The sequence below is a fragment of the Macaca nemestrina genome, chromosome 3, assembly GCF_043159975.1.
Source record: "Macaca nemestrina isolate mMacNem1 chromosome 3, mMacNem.hap1, whole genome shotgun sequence".
NCBI lineage: Eukaryota > Metazoa > Chordata > Mammalia > Primates > Cercopithecidae > Macaca > Macaca nemestrina.
The window spans coordinates 149,749,708-149,770,520 of NC_092127.1; the positions used below are offsets into that span (position 1 = coordinate 149,749,708).

At 39.3% G+C, this 20,813-nt stretch overlaps 1 protein-coding gene across 1 annotated transcript in view; it reads right to left on the reverse strand.

The window, feature by feature from the left end:
* Positions 1-4,496: 4,496 nt before the first annotated feature.
* Positions 4,497-20,813, reverse strand: part of LOC105487679 (gamma-aminobutyric acid type A receptor subunit beta1) — a 418,256-nt gene continuing 401,939 nt past the window's right edge. The window contains exon 9 of the mRNA XM_011751201.3: positions 4,497-7,677. Coding sequence (XP_011749503.1) covers positions 7,333-7,677 — 345 coding nt within the window. The 3' untranslated portion in view covers positions 4,497-7,332. The remainder of the gene's footprint in view (positions 7,678-20,813) is intronic.

Consider the following 20,813-nt stretch of genomic DNA (forward strand, 5'->3'; position numbering starts at 1 on the left):
CTTCTCTAAAATTACCTTTGAAATTTGGTTTTGGAAGAGAACTTGGAAGTCATCTGGTGGCAGGTTCAAAGTCATGCACCTGGGCAGTGGCAGAGACAGCACAAAAGCCAGGTCCCCAATCGTATTAATAATTCCAAGGTGTTTTCCATCCACTGTGAATTCCCTCTCTCCATCATGATGCTCATTTATTGTTAACGTTTCAAGGTTAGGCTGCATGTTGTTTGGTATATGTTTAGATCTCTCTTCCAAATCTATATAAATGCTGTGTAGAGGAAACAGGTGTTCTACATATTTTTATGGGATAAATTTAGACAGTTTGCAGGTTGTCTGCAAGGCTGAGGGCAAGTGGGTAGGGTGTTATATACAAGTAGAAATTTGTAATGGGAGTAATATACAAAAAAGATGAAATGGATCAAGTTCCTAGAGGATAGTCTGTAACTAGTGGTGTGCTATTTGAATGATAAGCCCTTCTAGGAGGAATAATAATAAATTGTAAAATGGGCCTAATTAAGACTGAAAAAGCGAATGAATAAACAAGTTTGATAAAGGATTGATACACTTTAAGTTCACTATATTACAATTACAATGTAAGGAGATGGCCTTATCTTCAAACTCTGGGGTAGATAATGTAAATTTCTGTAAGATTGAGCTAAAGATTTTTATTTCCACTTTATTTTGAAATAGGCTGGGAGAGAGAAGGTTTATGTAAACACATGTACTCTTTACATAAGTGACAGAAAAGCAGAAAAGAAAAATAACTCAAGGCAGTTCAGAGGAGGCTATTATGATTACACAACCTGCCTCCAAAGGACTTTTAAAAGCAATAGGAATAAGAATTTGGAAAAACTTATTAAAATTCATTGTTTTAGTGAATTCAATTGAGTCCAAAGAAGTCAAAACTTTCAGCTCTTCATGGGTAAGATAGCTTATGAGGTTTGGAAGTAAGAAAGAGGAAAAATAATGGAATCAATTTCATTGGGTTGACATGAGGCAGGATGGTATACAGTGTGGGAAGGGAAGAAGAAAGGAGGTAATCTATTTCACACAAGTAAAACTTGCAAAATGCACACATATCATATTTTAATAATTTGTCCCTATAAACATTATATTAGAAAATATCCTCCCTTCCCTGTTTCTCTGAGAAACAAACCTAGGAAGAAGAAGCAAGAGCCACTTAGCAATACTGATTGCCCTTGCTCATCCTTTGGCATCCAAATGAGGTTGTATTAAGCTAATGAATCTATGACCCTGTAAACCTAAGGCAAATGAATAATGCTATTTGGCCTTTCTTTCACTTTTTAATTTTTATTGGTTTGTTTTTCGATTGTCTGCAGAAACAGAAATGCAGGTAGTGTTGTTCAGAAGAATGATTTTCCTTCCCAAATGGTTCAGAAATACACCTACTTTTCCCACCTTGAATTCTGACTGGATCGAATGTTTCCTGATAAGTGCTGGTCGTTTCAAGATATGCAAAGTATCCAGGGGCCAATAGGGAATGGTTATGAGTCCCTTGATGTAACAAGGACTTTTTAATTAGAAAAATAACAAGGACTTTTTAATTAGAAAAAAACAAAACAAAACCAACCAACCAAACAAAACACCCAAACAACTGTTCGACCCTTTCAATTTGAATAAGAAATTCTTGCTATCGGAGAAGTAATAACAAGCACAAAACTCTTTACCCTTATCCTTCCAGGAGCTTATTATTCTCTGGTTTGCAATTCTTTTATTAAAAAGGATTTCCTTTCAAATGCTTTTGGTGAAATTGCAGTCTCCAACAGTTATGTTTTCTGTCTATTTAGTTGATTTCAGTTATCTTAAAAAAAGAAAGCATGGTTACAGTAAAAGCACAGTGTGTTCTGGAACTAGTAATTGACTGACCTGATCAGTTCAAACAAAGCATTTTTCTTTCTCAATTGATGGTGGACCCTAGGTGGCAAATTTTAGAACCAATATATCTCAAAGTGATGGCTTACTGAACTCTCCTGGCACTTAGAATGTTGGCACAAAAAGTCCTACCTTGCAAAGTTCTTACCTCCAAGAAAGATGATGTCCATTCTAAAACATTACTCAGAAACAAGCTGGTTTAGATATTCTAAATTTCTATATACACCATTGCTGTCCCTGGGACTGCCAGTTTGCATGGAAACACATCTTGTGGCATAATATCCCACCATTCTGAAGACTTTTTCAGGAATACCAATACTTGGGAGAAATGTATTTAAGAACATTTAATTACCAGACTCTTTTAAGTTTAATTAGCACATATCACACATATCCCAAATACATACATACATATATATATATATGTTTTTTCTTTATCTCTCTCTTTTTTTTTTTTTTAAAGACACAGAGTCTCATTCTGTTGCCCAGGGTAGAGTGCAGTGGCATGATCATAGCTCACTTGAACTCCTGGGCTTAAACGATCCTCCCACCTCAGCCTCCCAAGTAGCTAGGATTACAGGTGCATGCCAACATGCCCAGCTAATTTTTTTTTTTTTTTAATAGAGACAGGCCTTGATATGTTGTCCAGGCTGGTCTCAAACTCCTGGCCTCAAGTGATTCTCCCACCTTGGCCTTCCAAAGTGCTGGAATTACAGGCATGAATCACCATGTCTGTTCAAAAAGACTAGTTTCAAATCCCAGTGTATAACAATATTTCTCTTTGCCTTTAAAAAATAATGACATGGTTACCTCTGGATCTTTCAGGAATGACTCAGTCCGTTGGTGTTATCAATCATTTACTGTCTCTTCCTTTATTCTTTCCCATCATTTGGACATTTGGCTGTTTACCCTGATCAAACCCATCCATTCACTTCTATTCTTAATAGAAGTTCTGGGAAACTGGAAGGGAACAAGTTAGAAGCTAAAGCTATTGGTGCAAATAAAGCTTTGGATTACCTGTGGATTTTGAATATCTCTTCCATTCCTGACCCCCTCAATGGCATGAATAATTCAGTATCTGAACATATGAATAGCCATGAATGACTGATAAAGACAATTCTCTTTATGATGCAGTTCAAGGAGCAGCTAGCTACAGTTTCCGTTTCTGCTGGTGCGCTATTCCCAAGCCCCACAGGCTTGCAGCCTTCTCATCAGCTGCTGTCCCTTTCAGTGGGGTAGGGGGATGAGGCAGTGATCACAGACACCTGGCTATGGCTTGCAGCAGAGTTACACAACTGCACACACAAAATGGCAGAGAAAGAGCAAGAGCTAAAAAGATTCTGGTTTGGGCCCAAATCACTACTCATTTCACTTCATGAAGAAAAGCAAATACCTTATAAGCTTACATTATTTACAATGCTCAGATTTTTTGAACATTCACCCAAAGCTGAGGACCACCACGCAACAGGGAACAGTTCAATGAACTATGTACAGAATTTACAAGGAAGTTTACATAATAGTCTACATTCCATTAGCAAATTTATCTTTATGTTCACTGCTTGCTTTCAGGAAACAGATATATTTGTTTGTTTTTCTGTCCCCCTCATCCCAATAATGCTGATTGAACCACCATGAACAAATGCTTGTACATTCCTTTTTTCTCCCTCCCTCGGATATATGATTTACTTTGTTTAGGAAAGACAATGGTGACACATCACCCTTTGGTAAGATACTATTCAAAATTGTCCATATAAGAAATCTTGGAGATTATTTCCTTCTAGAAGTATTATAAATGTATCTTTTTTTGTTTAACTTGGCAAATTGTAATTGAATTCTTTCTTAATATTTATAAAATAGTCATTGATTTTAGAAAGATGGAATTTAGTCAACATTTCTGTGTATCGTACATAATGCTTTTTAAGGAATGCCTATCCTTGGACCCTTAAACCAAAGTTTATTCTCTGCACCACATTTTTTTCTCTTTGCATTTTCAAGACCCTTTGTTGATTATAATGCACAATAAAGATGGCGTGTATGAAAACACATATCATTCAGTTGGCAGAATTACCAACCAATCTGCTGTTTCTATTTGGCAATGTAGAAAACAGAGGCAATAATCCTGGATAATTCAAGCCAAAAATATGTCTTGACCTGGATCTTTGCTTCACAAAGCTGGTAAGTATAATGCACATGTCACCCCTAATATTTTAAGCCAAGGAACATGATTGGAAGGAATGAGTATGCAGTCATCACTGTCCAGTGAAAGATGGAATTTCCATGGGGCTTTCACAAGTGAAGTTTATGACACAGTTTATGTCACAGTTTCTGAACTATAAACGTGGGGTTACTTGGACATGACTTGGACATCAGAGAGTGGGTCTGTGTAACTTTCAGCCTCTTCCTCAGCTAAAGTAATGCAGGGGATTATGGCTATTTTCATGGCAAAAAGAAAACAACCCCAGTAATGATTGAATAATAATCCCTCTATCATGTAATAATCTGAATCTTTCAACAATGGGGCCAGTTTTGAGGGCACTTAAGAATGTCCAACAACATTTATGTTTTATGTACATGATTTTGGGCAAGACAAGAGAGACAGCCAGAGAAGGAAGTTGTTTTTTTTTTTTTTTTTCCTATTCACTGTTCAGCCTGAAAGGGGAGGATTTGGCTAGGAGTGGAGCCAAGGAGGGAAGACTTTGGCCTAGAGGTGTCCAGAAAGAAGTGGGGACAGAGGTCTTTAACCGTAAATATTAGCAGCTTCTCCATTCTTCTGGCTGCCATTGCGTCTAAAATCAGCTATTTAACAGGATTTGCATAATGCTGACTGTGGCCCCTCTACTGACCAGGAGGGCATATGGTGACGCCATTTTCTGCCTGATGGGTAGATTCAGGCTTAATAAGTTTACATTTTACAAAGGTTAAGATATGAATTCAAAATGTTCTCTTTTTTTCTCAAAGATGCTTTACATCTAAAACTACAGCATCAAAATCGTTAGATTTTTAAAGGCAAGATAAAAATATAATAAAAATACAAATATTCTCAATCTTTCCCAAGAAGAATAATCTAAATAGATAAAATAAATTGTTTGTTAAGGAACATAGATTACAGATACTTCCTATCTGATTTAGCATTTCATTCTTAAAAGCTTTTAAAAGAGCTTTGACACCCAGAATGATTCATTTTTATTAGGCATCAGCTAACAATTTTCCTTCCTGTGTTTAAAATAAATGGCTGCACAGTGGTTCCTTTGTCGTCATTACGGAATATTAACCTTACAATCACTGACATGGCCACATGCCACTCTATTTGGCCATTTTATGATGGCAAAGCATCTCACCCTGCCAAGGGACTGAAGAGTTTCAAAATGGATGACTTCATGCCCTAAGGCTGGGGATTTCCTTGACCAGGAAAGCGTGATAATACAACTAAAAATCTAAATAAAAATATGGTCCCTATAACCCCACTGTTTTCTCATGAAACCATTGAGATCATTTTTTCTAGTTAAAGCAGAGTTTTTGTACATATATTATCTTTAGCCTTAACTATCATTTATTTTGAGGTTCCCTTTTCCTCTTGCTTTCTAAAAGAATATCTTTACTTTCTCCCCTTCAGCTCATCAGTAAAAATTCAGCATCATCTGTCCAGTGAAGTCTGTAACTTCCAGAAGCTGATGCTATTTTAAACATGGACCCTCATCACAGTCTTAGGGAAAAAGTTAGATCATTAAGCCAGGCCATTGTCCCTATTGCTGCCTCAACCCTTATTTCACACTCACGGGTCAGGTCCCAAACCTCCTGCATCACCGTTTGGTTAGCTTACAGTTTCATTCAGTCTTGCAAATGAACATACAGAATTCTTAGATATTAAGGTTGAAAAATAAAAGGACAAGGTTTCATTGACATAACATGGGAAGAATCTCAACTGTAGCTGGTTGGACATGTTTAGAATTATGTTGGGCTACTGAAGGATGCCCCTTCTATGAGAACCATGGCCAAGAGTAATCCACAAGCAGAGATAAGGCAGAGGAGCAATGACAGTGATTAATGAGTGTAGACAGGGTCTGTTCTTTAGGGACTCGTGCACGTGTTGGAAGCTCCACTGCTTTTGTCATTGCTCTTGTTTTTATCTGTAGTTCTGCTATTTTCAAGATTTTCTTTAAAATGGAAATCTGGTCCTGAAGGGGAATGACACCAACATGGGTGTTTGTGTATTTTCCAAAGCATTAATTCCAGTCTGGAATGCAGAGCTCAGAGAGCAGAGCCATAAAGTGGCAGCTGAGGCCTGTGTGACTAGCCTGTCACCATTAGATACTGCTCTCTAGAAGGCAAAGAAATATATACTATTTGATTTAAGATTTGGCAGTTCAGATAACTGCCCAGGCACCCTTTTCACAGCACATAAATCTTGCCTTCCTAATGGCAAGCGCAATATTTTTCTCAAGCAAAAATTGCTCACCATCCCCTTCCTCCCACACTCTCTGGAGCAGGAACTATGGAACTGGGGTGGCATGGCTTCCTGGCACAGCATCAAGGGGTTCCAGACTGATGAGATGAATTCAGGGCTGCATGTTTGAAATGGCCAGTTAGAAAAATGGTCATTCCCTCCCATTGCCTCCTTATTCTCAAGAAGAAAAGAAAAATGTTCTCAATGGCTACCAGGTCGACCAGGTTGGATTCTAATGTTAATTTAAAATTTGCCGGAAAGTCTGAGAAAGAAGCATGTTTCAGAATATCCAGCTTAATGGTGCGGTGAAGATGGCAGGTTGGGATTGTGTAACCTTGACTAGCACTTGCCCTTCCTTTCCTCTTCTATGGAGCTGTGGAGCCCTTTTACAACGGACACGGGAGAACTTAAGGATAGAAGGGACTCTTCTTTCCCTTTCTAAGCTCCTTTTTCTTTTGCCTTCTTCCTGGAAATCTGTAACTTATCAATGGCTTTGTTTTTTTCTTCTGAGATCCTGGAAATTGTTTTTTTTGTTTTTTGTTTGTTTTTTGTTTTTTTGTTTTTGTTTTTTTTGGTTTTTTTTGGTTTTTTTTTGGCAGCAGAAGATTGTTACAGTTTACCAGGAAGTAGTGCAGGTGGACAGCAAGGTCCTCTTTTCATTTTCCCTAAAAAATAAATCAGTAAAATTCAGGGCAACTAGAAAAGACTGCTAAAGATCTACCTATTTAACTTCTCTCTTTTTGTTTGTTTGTAAACATGGCAATTAATAGAGCTCTTACAGAGCCGATAACCTGGACCAAGGTAGACTGGAAAAAAATATTTTTTTTTGTTTTGTCTTTTTGAAGTAAACATGGTGCAGTAATAAAACTGATATGCAAGACCTAAAACCAATTGGATGGCTGAATCTCTTACCTCAAGAAACAGCAGTATCGCTGTTGGGGACCTGTAAGGTTAAAAAACAATAGAAGAGGAAAGTAGTCTAAATGGAACCATTAGAACAGACCTCAGTGTACATAGTAAAGCCAATAAACGACATTAAAAAGAGAAAAAGTGATGGGGAAAAACATTCGGGACCACTTGTCTATGGAATTCACGTCAGTCAAGTCGGGGATCTTGACTTTGAGCTGGGAGGCGCGCCTGCGGATGCGCCCCTTGCTGGGCACCCCGTGCCGGTCCAGGGTGCGCCCATAGGCCTCACGGCTGCTCAGAGGCTTGCGGTACTGGATGCTGGCGCTGTCATAGGAGTACATGGTGGCCTTGGGGTCACTCACGCTCGTGAGCACTTCCGAGCCACTCGTCTCATTCCGGATTTCCAGGGTGCTGAGGAGAATGTTACCGTGGGCGTCGACCTGATGGCAAAAAGAACAGGCTCCGACACAAGTTGCAGGACCTTTGCCTGTTTTCATTAACCTGTTACTAATGATACCCCATAAGGCTCATTAAACATTGTCTCCCTAAACATCTGGCTTGATGTGCCTCCCGTGTGGAGATCGATCGATCGATCGATCTATCTATCTATCTATCTATCTATCTATCTATCTATCTATCTATCTCTAATCTATCTGTCTGTCTGTCTATCTATCTCTCTTATCTCTCTATCCATCCATCCATCCATCCATCCATCCATCCATCCATCCATCCATCCACCCACCCACCCACCCACCCACCCACCCATCCATCCATCCATCCATCCATCCATCCATCCATCCATCCATCCATCCAGCTGGCCATGCATCTATCTACTTTATCTATCTATCTATCTATCTATCTATCTATCTATCTATCTATCTATCTATCTATCATCATCCATCCACCTTGCTAGTTTTCCAGCTGTCATCTGTCTCCACTCACAGAACACTAGTGTGTGTGTGCGCGCGTGTGTATTTCTTCTTGTTATAAAAGTGGTACATGGAAACAAAGCTAGAAGCACAAAACAAAAAGTAAAAATTCATAATCCCACCTTCAGAGTCAATCATTAACATCTCGCTTGACTTCCAGAATTTTCTCTATTCATATATACTTACAAACACAGGTTCATTCATATATTTTGCCTTGCAACCTGCTTTTCTCAGTTAATAATACAGCCTGGGCATCTTTCCTTGTTAATAAATATTCCTCTGTGACACGCTTCATTAATAGCTTACATGAGTAAACCACAATTGAATTAATCTGTTGTTAGATGTTAAGGTTTGTTTTACTTTTGTAGTCTTACAGACAAGTCTAGAAGGAATATTTTATAGTTAAATCTTTGTGCATATCCATAATTATTTCCTCAGGTGAAATTGACAGATATAATTAATGGGTCAAAGGATATGCCTGGCTGTCCTTTGACTTTTGTTCCTCTACTGTTGTTCACAAATGCTTCCTGCAGTTCCAGTGATACCTATCGCAGGTTTCCTGGTTCTTCTCTATGTTATGCCCACACATACTCTTTTGGAACTACAGAAAATGTGAGCATAGTTTGGCTCAGGATGTGGCCTTGTTTAACTTCAAGCTGATATACTTTGCGAACTGATTTACCTGGAAGGGACGTGACTCATACATGAAAATGAGCTTGAAGTACTTCCAAGGCCAGTAGAGGGAGCTGTGCTAACATGTGTATTAGCATAGTGCCTGACTTACAGTAAGGGTTCTATAAATGCTTTTGAATGAGATTAATCTTAGTAAACACCTAACACACTAGGTATAGGTAAGGAGGCAAAAGAGCCTGGCAAAGAAGAGATAGAGAAAAACATGGGTGGCAAATACAAACAAGAGAGAAAGAAAAGAAAGGGACAGAGGATAGATAGCACATGATGGTACAACCGTAGTACAGTTTAAAGAACTAAGATTTATTGAGTTTCCACCATGAGCCTAGCATATATATTACTTGTTTAATACAGCAACCCTATTTTAAAAGGCCATCCATACCCATTTTATAGATAAGGCAACTGAGATTTAGAAGAGTTAACAATCTGGCTCGTTTACTCAGCTAGTAAGTGCCAGCCCTGATATTAGAACCTATGTGTATCTGATTCAAAGCACTTTCTACTGGGAGGACCAGGTCACAGTCCTTGGCCTTTGTTACACACCATAGGAAATTCAGTGATGCATTTGTTAGCTTTAAGATTTGAGTTGGCTGGAGAGAGAAATGGCAACCGACTCTGGTTTCCGTCATCTCTCTCTCCTTTTTTATCTGTCATTATTTCCCTCTGTGAAGCATTTTGCTTCGGTCTAATTGGGCTACCCACATGCCCTGACCATATACCTTTATTGGTGGCTTTATTCAGGGAGTTATTATTATTATTATTTTGTTGTTAATAACTACTATTTATTGAATTCTATTGTGTAATTTATCTCAGTAATTCCAGTATTTCAGTAATTGAATCTTACTGAGCAATTTACCTTAGTTATAACAACACTATGACATATATGTTATCCTAATTCAGCAGACAGGGAAACCAAGGCTCAAAGAAGTTAAGTAAATTAAACAATAAGATTAAACAGCAGTACCAAATTTGGGATTAAAACACAGAATATTCTTTGTCTCAAATATTATTTTCTCTCTCTTTGTATGTTAATCAAATCCACCTGTTTTGGCCAAGGCTCAATTTAAATCCTGTTTTCTTTGTGTGCCTTTGTACTTTGCCTGCCCACAGTCACCTCCAAAACTTTCTCCCAACATTTATTGAGTGCTTACTGCGTGAGAGATAAAGTGTTAGGTGTCAAGGATATATGCTGAGCACAATGAGCGTCCTTACCATCAAAAACCCTTAGCACTGACTTTTACAACAGAATTTACAAACTCGGCCACCTACAGGGACCAAGAAGCATGACTGAGTAGGGCCAGGTGAGAGTAAGTAATTAAGTGAAGTTAGGGAATGGTGATGCCTATGGGGCCTTGGAGAGCAGATGTCTAAGGAGGAGACTGCAACTCAGCTCCGGTTGACAGCTACACTGAATGGACTAGACCCTAATGTTGCCAGATCACCCCCTTTACCAGAAAACCTGAACATATTGATTTTTATTTTGTCTTCCCTTAAAGTTGGCTCAATAGTGTAAAAATGATTTTTCGGTCAGATGAAACATATCTGTGTCCAGATCTGACTTTTGCACTTTTGCATAGCCAGTTAGGGATCTCTCTTTTTTTTTTTCCATTCACATATCCTTTAGCATATATTACTTTGTGTTGATGTTGACTTTAGGTTTCAGTCCTATTTTCCCAACCAGAGCTATTGGGGTGCTCAGGAGCTAGATAATGAGGGCCTGGACTAGGACAATGTAGAAAAGAAAAGGAAAACTACACTAAAGAGGAGCTTTTGAAAAATGTTTAAAATAGAAATGAAATTGATTTGGCAACTGATTAGATTTGTAGCACAAGGAAGGGAAGGTGATCTGGAAACTGTCAGCTTGTTAGGCTGAAAGGATTACATTGTCATCAGCAAAATGGGGTGTCTGGTGTGTGTTGCATGTATAGGGTGGAAAAAAAGAGTTTGCTGTTTAGGTTGAATTTGTGATATATGTTAGGCATCCTTGTGGTGGTGTCCAGCAAGTAATGTATATGTGGTGATGACTGGGATAATGTTGGGGCTGAGATTATTTTAGGAGTGGGAGGCACCTATGCAGTCAGTGAAAGAGACACAGAGAAACTATAGAGGTAGATAACAGAATGCTATGAAGAGAAACTCAAGGAGGGAGAAGGGTATCCAGAAGGAGAGAATGGTCAATAGTGTTTCAGAGAGAACAGGGGGAATGAAGAAGGCTCACAGATTTATCAGTAAGACCATTTGTGGTCTTAGAATAAGAGCTGAAGCAGAACCTGAATTTCAACGGATTAAAGACTGAATTGGTAGCAAGGAGGAGAAGGGAGTTTACATGGACTCTCCTTTTCAAAAGTTTGCAGGTCAAAGGAAGAAAAGAAATAAAAGCATTAGCTCAAACATATCAGGATAGGGTGTCAAGTGAAGCTGGAAGAGACACAGTAGACAGGAAAAGGAGAAGGATTGAGAATGGCAAATTCTATGGGAGTGAGTGAGGAAGTCAAAGATATGGAAGGATAACAGGCTACATTCAGAAATGGGAATTTTACACATGGAGATATGGGAGGTAGAATATTTCTGAGCAATGGGAACATGTACTAATGTTTGCTTGAGACTTGAGGCCAGGTGACGGTGAAGGTCGTTGGGAATAATGAGCTAGATGCAGTCTCTGTCCTCTACTGTATGTCTATAATTGAAAAAGTCATGTACATGAAAGTTGACATTACTGAGGATGGTAGGGTTGAAGTGATGAGGACCAAAATGCTTGAATTCCTTAAAGGAGGGAGAAGTATGTTATAAGATAAGGACTGGAGCACATGATTTTGTTAGGTACTTTGGAATAGATAAGATAATCACAAAATATGAATTTTGTCCATAAGACATCATTACCTTCTTAGAGATATATGAGTGAAGCATAATATTGGGAGTGACAAGTTTTCAATCAAATTCTAAATAGCATAATATATATCATGATTAGGGATTCATCAAAGTGAGAAATCACTGGGGGGGGGCGGGTCACAGAAGCCTTCTTGTAATAGCGGGGCTTGCACTGAGTTTTAAAAGATGGGTAGAGGACAGAACAAAAATTGAGAGTTGAAAGCTATGTTATTATTCTAGTTTTATTATCTACTCAGAAATGGCCTTGGATAAGTCTGCATCTCAGTTCTGTTATCCATAAATGGAAGGTTTTCATTAGGTAATCTCAAGGGTTGGCTTTCAATCGTTGACAGTTTTTGATTATGGAGAACATTCCAGGTGGAGGACATAGCATTCTGAAAAAATGCTTGTAAAATGGAATCATGTGATCTGCATTCTATGCATCATTAAGTTACATTATTATGAATCTTTCTAAGTAAACAAAATTGCTAGAATTTATCGGCTAGTGAAGCATACAGATGCTCCTAATTAAACAGAAGTCAGGGTTAACAAGGTACATTTTATTAACCTATGTTGGTTAACCTTGGTGCAGATTCATGTGTGCCTAACGATTGCATGAAGTTTACCAGTATGTGCAAATCCCTCAATATTCTCTGTCACTGAGCTAGAAAGCATAGCATTAAGTGGGTTTGACATTTAAGATAATGGATCTAGTTTTGCAACTATCCATGAAAGCTGATTTCATTACTGTAGAGTTACATCAACATTACCATGTTATTTTTCAGGAAAATTTTTAAAGTAGCTATATAACAATTCTTGCCCACTTCCATTTTCTTTCTTACCCAGTGTAGGTCTTGTCCTAAAGGCTGATGTTAACAGACTGTCTATGTGTGTGTGTGTGTGTGTGTGTGTGTACATGCTCATGCATTTCTTCTACAGTGTGATACTTTACCCTCACCCTCCAGCTTTCTGCTGTCGGGTAAGGTATACATGTGGTAGCCATACCACTACTGATATCCACAAGTTTCTTGTTGGTTCTGCTGTAACCCATTCTCCTTGGAGAAGAGTGGCTTTCCCTTTGCCTCAACCATATCAGGGCATCTAAGTTATTCTTATATCTGAAGCTGACACAGCTTTCCAAAAATAATATCCATGGAAAAAGGGCTATTATTTCTTCATATCATCAGAGGGAGCAAGAAGTCATGTTGTACATTGACCCAACATCTGCAGTGATTAAATGCTGCCTAATTAATAAAGACATATCAAAATCTCAGATATCTATATCTGAGTTGAGCACAATCCAGATTGAAGGTTTTTAAACCTTGAGTCAGAAGGAAGTGAGGCAAATTAAAATTGTTAACATGCTGAATTTCTAAGGCAGGTAGAGACCAGCAGATTTTTTTCAAAAGTTGCTGATGTTGAAAGAACTGTCCCGTGGGATAATTATTCCCCACTCCTCAGAGTGCCCTCAAGTATGGGAATTCCTACTCTAAGCCCCAGGAGAGAATCTAAGGGAGGAACATGTACAACTTCTTTTCTCCTTCTCCCCTCTCACTGCTCCCCACTGATCTATGTGGCAGGTATATTTAGAAGAAGGAAGCAGGCATTCTAGGCTCTGTGCCTTCTGGAGTTTTCTGTCTCTGATCTACTTACTGAGAGGGTGCATGTTGAATACTGCTGTGCTTTTGGGTAAAGTCTGCAGTTGTTCATCAGTTCCAGTGACAGGGGAGGTAAGTCTGTTTCTGATTAGAAGGAATGACTACAGTATATTAATCATACATTCCTCAAACCAACATAATGGATTCTCTTTTTTAAAGTTTAGAGTGCCATTGAACCTAAATTTAGAGAAAATGAATGTAATTATGAATAAGGCTTCAGGAGGGCCCATCAAGAAACCCTTCCTCTTCCACTTCAGATAGATGACCAGTAAAGGGGAGCAGAGAATGCAGTTTAGTTCTGCAGCCCCAAGGGCTTGGCAATATTTCACTCTCACTCTACTCCTTATTAAACAGGCATATTTCCTGGCTGCAAAAGGCAATTTTAGGTGGATCATGGATAATCATTTAAAATGTTAATAGTAGTTCATGCATTCACTCACTCATTTATTCAATCAATGTTTACTGAGTGCCTACTATGCCTTAGGCACTGTTCCAGACACTGATGAAGACATCAGCCCCGCCATAAGCAATAGAACATCATGTCCCTCATTTTATAAATTCAGAGATCTCAACAAATAAAGTCTCTTGATGTTACAGTCTCCTGTACAAACACTGGAACCCTGACCCGCTATTGATTCTAAATGTTTTACTGGACAAATACTATGACCTTTTTCAAATGCAGGTTGTCAGCGCCCTTTCCAAGAGCCTCTTTGAAGTTTGCTCTCCTGCAACCACGATGTCCACCTTCTTCTTGCCTGCCGAGCCTTTCTCTCATCTCCTTCCTGAAGGTCATGACACCCAGCCTTAAGGCCTGCTGATCCCAGACAAGTCTTACAGGGGCTCTCATGTAAAGAAAGGCCTGGAATTTTACTTCATAAAGACCTGAGGTGGCAGGGACAATCCAGCTTCTGGCTGGCGAACACTTTTCTTCCTTCCTCCAGTGCACTGTTTATAAACCCCATTATCTGGTTTCTAAATTCTAACTCTGATGACACAACAATCCTTGGAAGATGGTGGTGAGCAAAACAGATAAGGTTCTTGAAATACTGGTGTTCACGTTGTTATGGAGGAAAATGGTCAATACCATCTCTCCTCCTAAAATTAGTTTTTTAAAAATCAGGTAACATTATGAAGAAAGCAAAACAGCTGCATGTATCTTGTAATGTATTTAGGAAAATATGACCAGTTGGTGATTTTGTGCATATTTTTCTTAACATTATATTCATGCTCACATTTCATTATGACAAGGGAAAAATCTAAAGTAATTCACATTTCCTTATTTTCTCCTGGACCTTACTACAGAAGAACCTAAAGGATAGTGCTGCATGGATGTTTAGAGGCATCTAAATCTCAAAATGGCCAGAGCAGAACTCTTGATCTTCTCTCTTCCCATCCAACTTGTTCCTTCCACTGAGTGTCCCATTAGAATGTTACTCCAAGGGGGCAGGGATGTTGTATTATTCACAGCCGTTTCCCCAAAGCCAAGAAAAGTACTTGGCATATAGAAGCATTCAATAAATATCTTTGAAATGAATGAATGGGGATAAATACATTGGATATAGTGGTTAATTTTGTGTGTCAACTTGGCTAGGCTGTGGTTTCCAGTTAGGTCAAACACTAGTTTAGATGTTGCTGAGGAGGTATTCTGTAGATGTGATTGGCATTTACAGTTACTGTAAGTAAAGGAGATTACACTCGATATTGTGAGTGGGCCTCATGCTATTGATTGAAAGCATTGAGAGGAAAAACTGAGGTTTCCAGGAAAAGAAGAAATTCTGTCTCCACACGGTACTGTAGAAACGTTGGCCAAGTTTCCAACATGCCCTGCAGATTTCAGGCTAAAGATTGCAACATCAACTCTCATCTGAGTTTCCACCCTGCAACCTGCCTGACAGATTTTGGACTTGCCAGCTTTCACAATTGCAAGAAATGATTCCTTAAAATAAATCTCTTATCATTTGTATGTTGGTTCTATTCCTATTGGTTCTGTTTCTCTGAAGAACCCTGACTGATACAAAAGGCATGCCAAAAATCATAGGGTGATTCTCAAATGACTGAAGTCCAGAGAACACTGATGTGATGGCTGTACTATTTCTTTCCTTAGCATAAATCTGAAGCGAATGTGCAGATTTATTTTCTGACTTGGGTTCAGCCTTTCTTCCGCCCCTTCCATCTCACTCACTCTTTCCTCTCTGCCTCAACATCCTCAGTGAGTGCCTTAGGCTGTGAAAAATGTTGCCACTCACAGAATTGAACTGCTGTGGATATTTTCAATATATAAATATAGCTGAACTCATTTTAGTAATTGGAATAAAATATAATCTTGTTTTCAGTGGCAGTTTTAAAGCCCTGTCGAGGAATACCTCTGGGCTCAATCTACTTTGCACTTGCTAGCCAATTCAATTAGATTCGTATTTACTGAGTGGTTCTGAAGCACAGAGCAGGAAACCAAGTGAAGTGGGGCTGGCTACAGAATAAGCTAATTCACTGTCCTCAAGAAGCCTACACTCTACTTAATGAAGCCAGCCGGTGCGAACCGCTGCCTTCCCTTGTAGAGAACACACAGTTGCAACAACCCAGCATTCATCTTCCCATCCCTCTAATAGAATGTACTGTATTGGCTGTTGCTGTCAGTCATTTGCTCTCACCAGGGCTGCCGAACCCTAATCTCTTAGCCTGGAATTCCTGAAACCTTTTATGCGGGGAGGAGATGGGAGGTTCTGGTGATGCTTTGCATGTCTCTTTGCATATCCTGAAAGCTTGTGGCAGAAGTGGAAACTTTATTATCATTTTGAGAAGGAACAGAAGATTAAGTGCAAATTTACATAAATCTAAGACAAATAAATTATATTATCCAGGAAATAGAAAAGGAAAAAAAGAAAAACAAAAATAAAACGAAACAACTGGCAATTTTCCGGAACATTACTCAGGTAGATACATTTATCCTGGATTCCTTTCTTTTCCTTATTTCTCCCATTCTATGTTTTAGCAGGTCCAAATTGCTCTACTTTTAAACACATCCTGATTCTGTTCACTTTTTTCTTTCTTTTTTTAGTATTTATAAGCACATAGCAGGTGTATTCCATGTCTTCTTCTTTCCACCATCACCTCTTGCATCTTAAGTGATCTTCCTCTTTCCAGAAATGTTGCCCTGTGGTCCTTTCTCTGCATAGAAGCTCGAGTGATCTTTTAACAATGTAAAACAGGGCAACAGAGCGAGACTCCATCTCAAAGAAAAAAGAAAAATGCAAAACAGGCCGGGTGCAGCAGCTCAAGCAGGTAATCCCAGCACTCTGGGAGGCCGAGGTGGGCTGATCACCTGAGGTCAGGAGTTCTAAACCAGCCTGGCCAACATGGCGAAACCCCATCTCTACTAAAAATACAAAAATTAGCCGGGTGTGGTGGCAGGCACCTGTAGTCCCAACTACTCAGGGAGGCTGAGGCATGAAAATTGTTTGAACCCAGGCGGCAGATGTTGCAGTGAGTCGAGATTGCACCACTGCACTCCAACCTAGGTGATAGAGGGAGACTCTGTCTTTAAAAAAAAAAAAAAGAAAAAGAGAAAGTAAAATAAATGATGTCTATTTATATCGTCTGTTTACTCTGTGTGTATCTTCTAGTTACTTTCCAAAACATAGAATGAATTCCAAATTTCTTACCCTAGTCCAAAAAGCACCATGTGGTTTGGTTCCTGTGGGTACCTCAGCTCTCATTTCCTACCAGGCTGCTTTTGAGCACTGCACCAGCCACACCAGCCTTATTTTGGCTGTCTCTTGTTGCTCCTAAGTCCACAGGGCATTCTCACCTGCTATGCTTCTCTTGTGCAATGCTGTTTCTTGCCCACATTGTTACCTGGCTAGCTTCTCATCATTTTCTTTACCATATTTATCATCATCTGCCATTATATCGTGTGTTTATTCACATATTTATCAATTACCTCAACTGGAATATAAGCTCCAGGAGGGCAGGTGCTTTTTTGTTATTCATCACTACTCAGTATGTCCTCCTTGCTTTTCCAGAACTGAGCCTAAGATACATTTTGCTGAGTAAATGTCTGCAGAATGGGGAAATCTGAAACTTACACTTTGAGCCATCTCTCTGAACTCTGAGTTTCAATGGCCAAGGACACCAGCAGAGGTGGCTAGAATCTCTAGGATCTCCAGGGTTGTGGTTCTCAGACATTGAGGTATATCTGAATGAATTGGGAAGCTTGCTAAAAACACCAGTTTGAGTTCATCTCATTTTAGATTGATCCTCCTAGTCTGTATTCCACCCAAACATCCCAAGGGTCCTAGTAGGTAGTGGTGGATGCCTATTAGTTTGACCTATCTGATTCCATTCTACCTTCCTGTGATGATAATGCCCTGATATTCTTTTGGTTCATATGGTTGAAGTATGCCTGATTGCATCTTCTAGGTTCTAGGGACACGTGTGTGATCCAGACCTGGGCATTTAGCATTTTCCATCTTCCTGGTGAGAAGAATTGATTTGTGCATGAAAATATGACAAGTCTGTGCAAAAAGACTCAATTCTGGGCCTTTTTAAATTAGAACTATTGGATATAAGAAATAATTTTGTGCTAGGGTCAAAGAGATTTGACACTATAAACTTGGAACTTTGGGACCACCATGAGGGAAGGGTCAAAACAAAGTCAATATAAAAGAAAGCAGAATTAAGAGATGAAGAGAGATACTTCTGACAAATTGTTCGGGCACCTGGAACAGCACATGTGAAACTAGGACTATGCTGCAACCTTTCTAGTCGTGTGGACCAATAAATCCCTTTCCCTCCTCTTTTATTCTTAAACTAGTTAAATAAAGTGGACTTCTTTCTTGTTCACCAAAAGAGATCTAGATATCTGGGTAGAGAACAAAATAGAAAATAAAAGACAGAGATTCCTGAAAAGGAAAATTAGACTTCTGAAGACTGGAGATAGGATAGTATTAAATCAAGGCTAGAGAACAAAAAGTGAACGAAGCCAGATTTGGCCAGGGGTTTGAGGAATAAAGAAGTTCATGAACTATCAACACAGGCTGTCAGTAGAAATTCTGGATGTTAGGTATAGATGGTGAAAGTTTCATCAAAGGCAGGATGAGTTTTCCAGTTGGTCTGAAGTCCCAGGCTCAAAGACTGACAGATATGGAGCTGTTTCAAGCTGGACCTAAAGACAGAGCTGTATACCTTTACAATGCCCACCTCCACCTGCACATTGCATCCTGGAATTAACCACAATACAGAGCTGATTCACATTTAGAAACTTGTCTGTAAGTGTTTGGGTGACTCACGATGGAGAACAGGAATGGGAGAGAAGAGGCCAGATCAAAATACTAATATCTGATTCTAAGGGGAAAAAATCTATTTCTTGACTATTGGGGATGCAGCCACATATTTGGTATTGTGAAAGGAAAATAAATCTTGGGGCCCCAAAATCACTAAGCTAAAGGCAAAAGTCAAACTGGGAACTGCTTAGGTACACCTGCCTGCCATTCTATTCAAAGTCACCCCTCTGCTCACTGAGGTAAATGCATATCTGATTGCCTTCTTTGGAGAGGCTAATCAGAAACTCAAAAGAATGCAACCATTTGTCTCTTATCTACCTGTGACCTGGAAGCCCCCTCCCTGCCTCGAATTGTCCCTCCTTTCCAGATCGAACAAATGTTCATCTTACATATGTTGATTGATGTCTCATGTCTCCCTAAAATGTATAAAGCTGTGCTCTGACCACCTTGGGCATATGTCGATGGGACTTAATGAGGCTGTGTCAAAGGCACACGTCCTCAACCTTGGTAAAATAAACTTTCTACATTAACTAAGACATATCTCAGATACTCAGCATTCACAGTATGAATCTTTGGCAGATATTCTCTGGTGTCCCCTGTGACACAGAATGACTGAATCGGTATCTGCTCACAGACCACCCAAGCTACAATTTCAGCCATTTCATTTATTTGCAAATGGACAGGCATTGTGGCTAGTATATACAACTGAAAAAGTTCAAGATGAGTATAAAAGTGGCCCAGAGGTAGCTTACTTAAAGCCTAGTCATACTGTGAAATCTATCTTTCAAAACTCTAAATACCATCTCTAGTTTCAAATGATGCCTGAGGGGCTTATGAATCTACAGTCTTTATCACCTTAGAGGTTGAAACTCTCCTAATATCTGGATCTAGCATCTGCACTGATATAAAAAGATGCTTCAGAGCAGCTGGAGGAAATATAAATCAAGACAAAGCAAGCACTCCTGAAGCTTCAGTACAAATACCCCTTGACCTGGCTGCCCAGCCAGAGCTATCAAAAGTAATGTGTAATAACTGAACAAGGCCACTCTATGCTCCAGTGAACCAAGGCAAATACTGAGGAAATCCCTCAAATGAAAATTGTTTGGGACCAGGGCACAGATGTCATTTAAATTTAACTGTTTACAAGCATCTGAAAGTAGAGGATCATCCAACCATTATATTTAAAAAAATTAATAGTTTTTTTTATATTTTTGAGTTTAACTGGCGGGTAGCAATTTAAAATACCACGCAGTTTGCATTATGAATGTAACTGCTGAAATGACACATTGAATAGATGAAGCAAATACTTGCATCGTTATTGACATATTATCCATCTGGGCTTTTGGTTTTAGAAGAGGATAAGAAAGTTAGGAACTACAAAACCTAAGCAGGTGCAGGGATGATTATAACTTGCATGAGATGGTAATGCTGTATTATTATCCCACCTAAATATGAAGAAGTTTATAAAATTGATAGAGGAGATAGAAAGAAATTATTTAGACAAATAGTAAGGACAACAGAGTCCTTGGCGGAATTTCTGTTTTAGCAAAAAACAGCCTCCAAAATCGTTTCTTTTCTAACAAACAGCAGCCTGAAAAATCAAGCTGTAGACATAGGTAAGGAAGTTGGAAGCTTTCATGGTGAATGCTGGCAGCTGTGCCAGTAGAAAAGGGCTACCTGGAAGCCAGGTATGTTCAACATGAAGGCTCCATCTTCTCTTTCCTTTGTCATCCCATGTACAGTACAGAGAAGCAGGCAACATGGCGCCATCCAGGTAGAGAACCCATTTGCATAATAAAAAATTAGAGTGGGGTGGCCAGCTCTTTCACACACTTTGCAAATGGCACATCTAGCCTTAACCAGTTTTTTGAGCCTTATGCAAATGGCAGACCTGGTCTGACTAATCTTTCATGCCCTATGTAAATCAGACACTGCCTCCTCTTATTCAACTATAAAACCTATTGCATTTCACCACAGACCAGAAGACCCGCTTGGGAGCCCTCTCTCTGCAGGAGAAAGTGTTTCTCTTTCTTTCGCCTACTAAACCTCTGCTCTTAACCTCACTCCTTGTGTGACTGCGTCCTTGATTTCCTTGGCATGAGACGATGAACCTTGGGCAGTCCCAGACGAACAGTGCCATTTCAAAATCTTA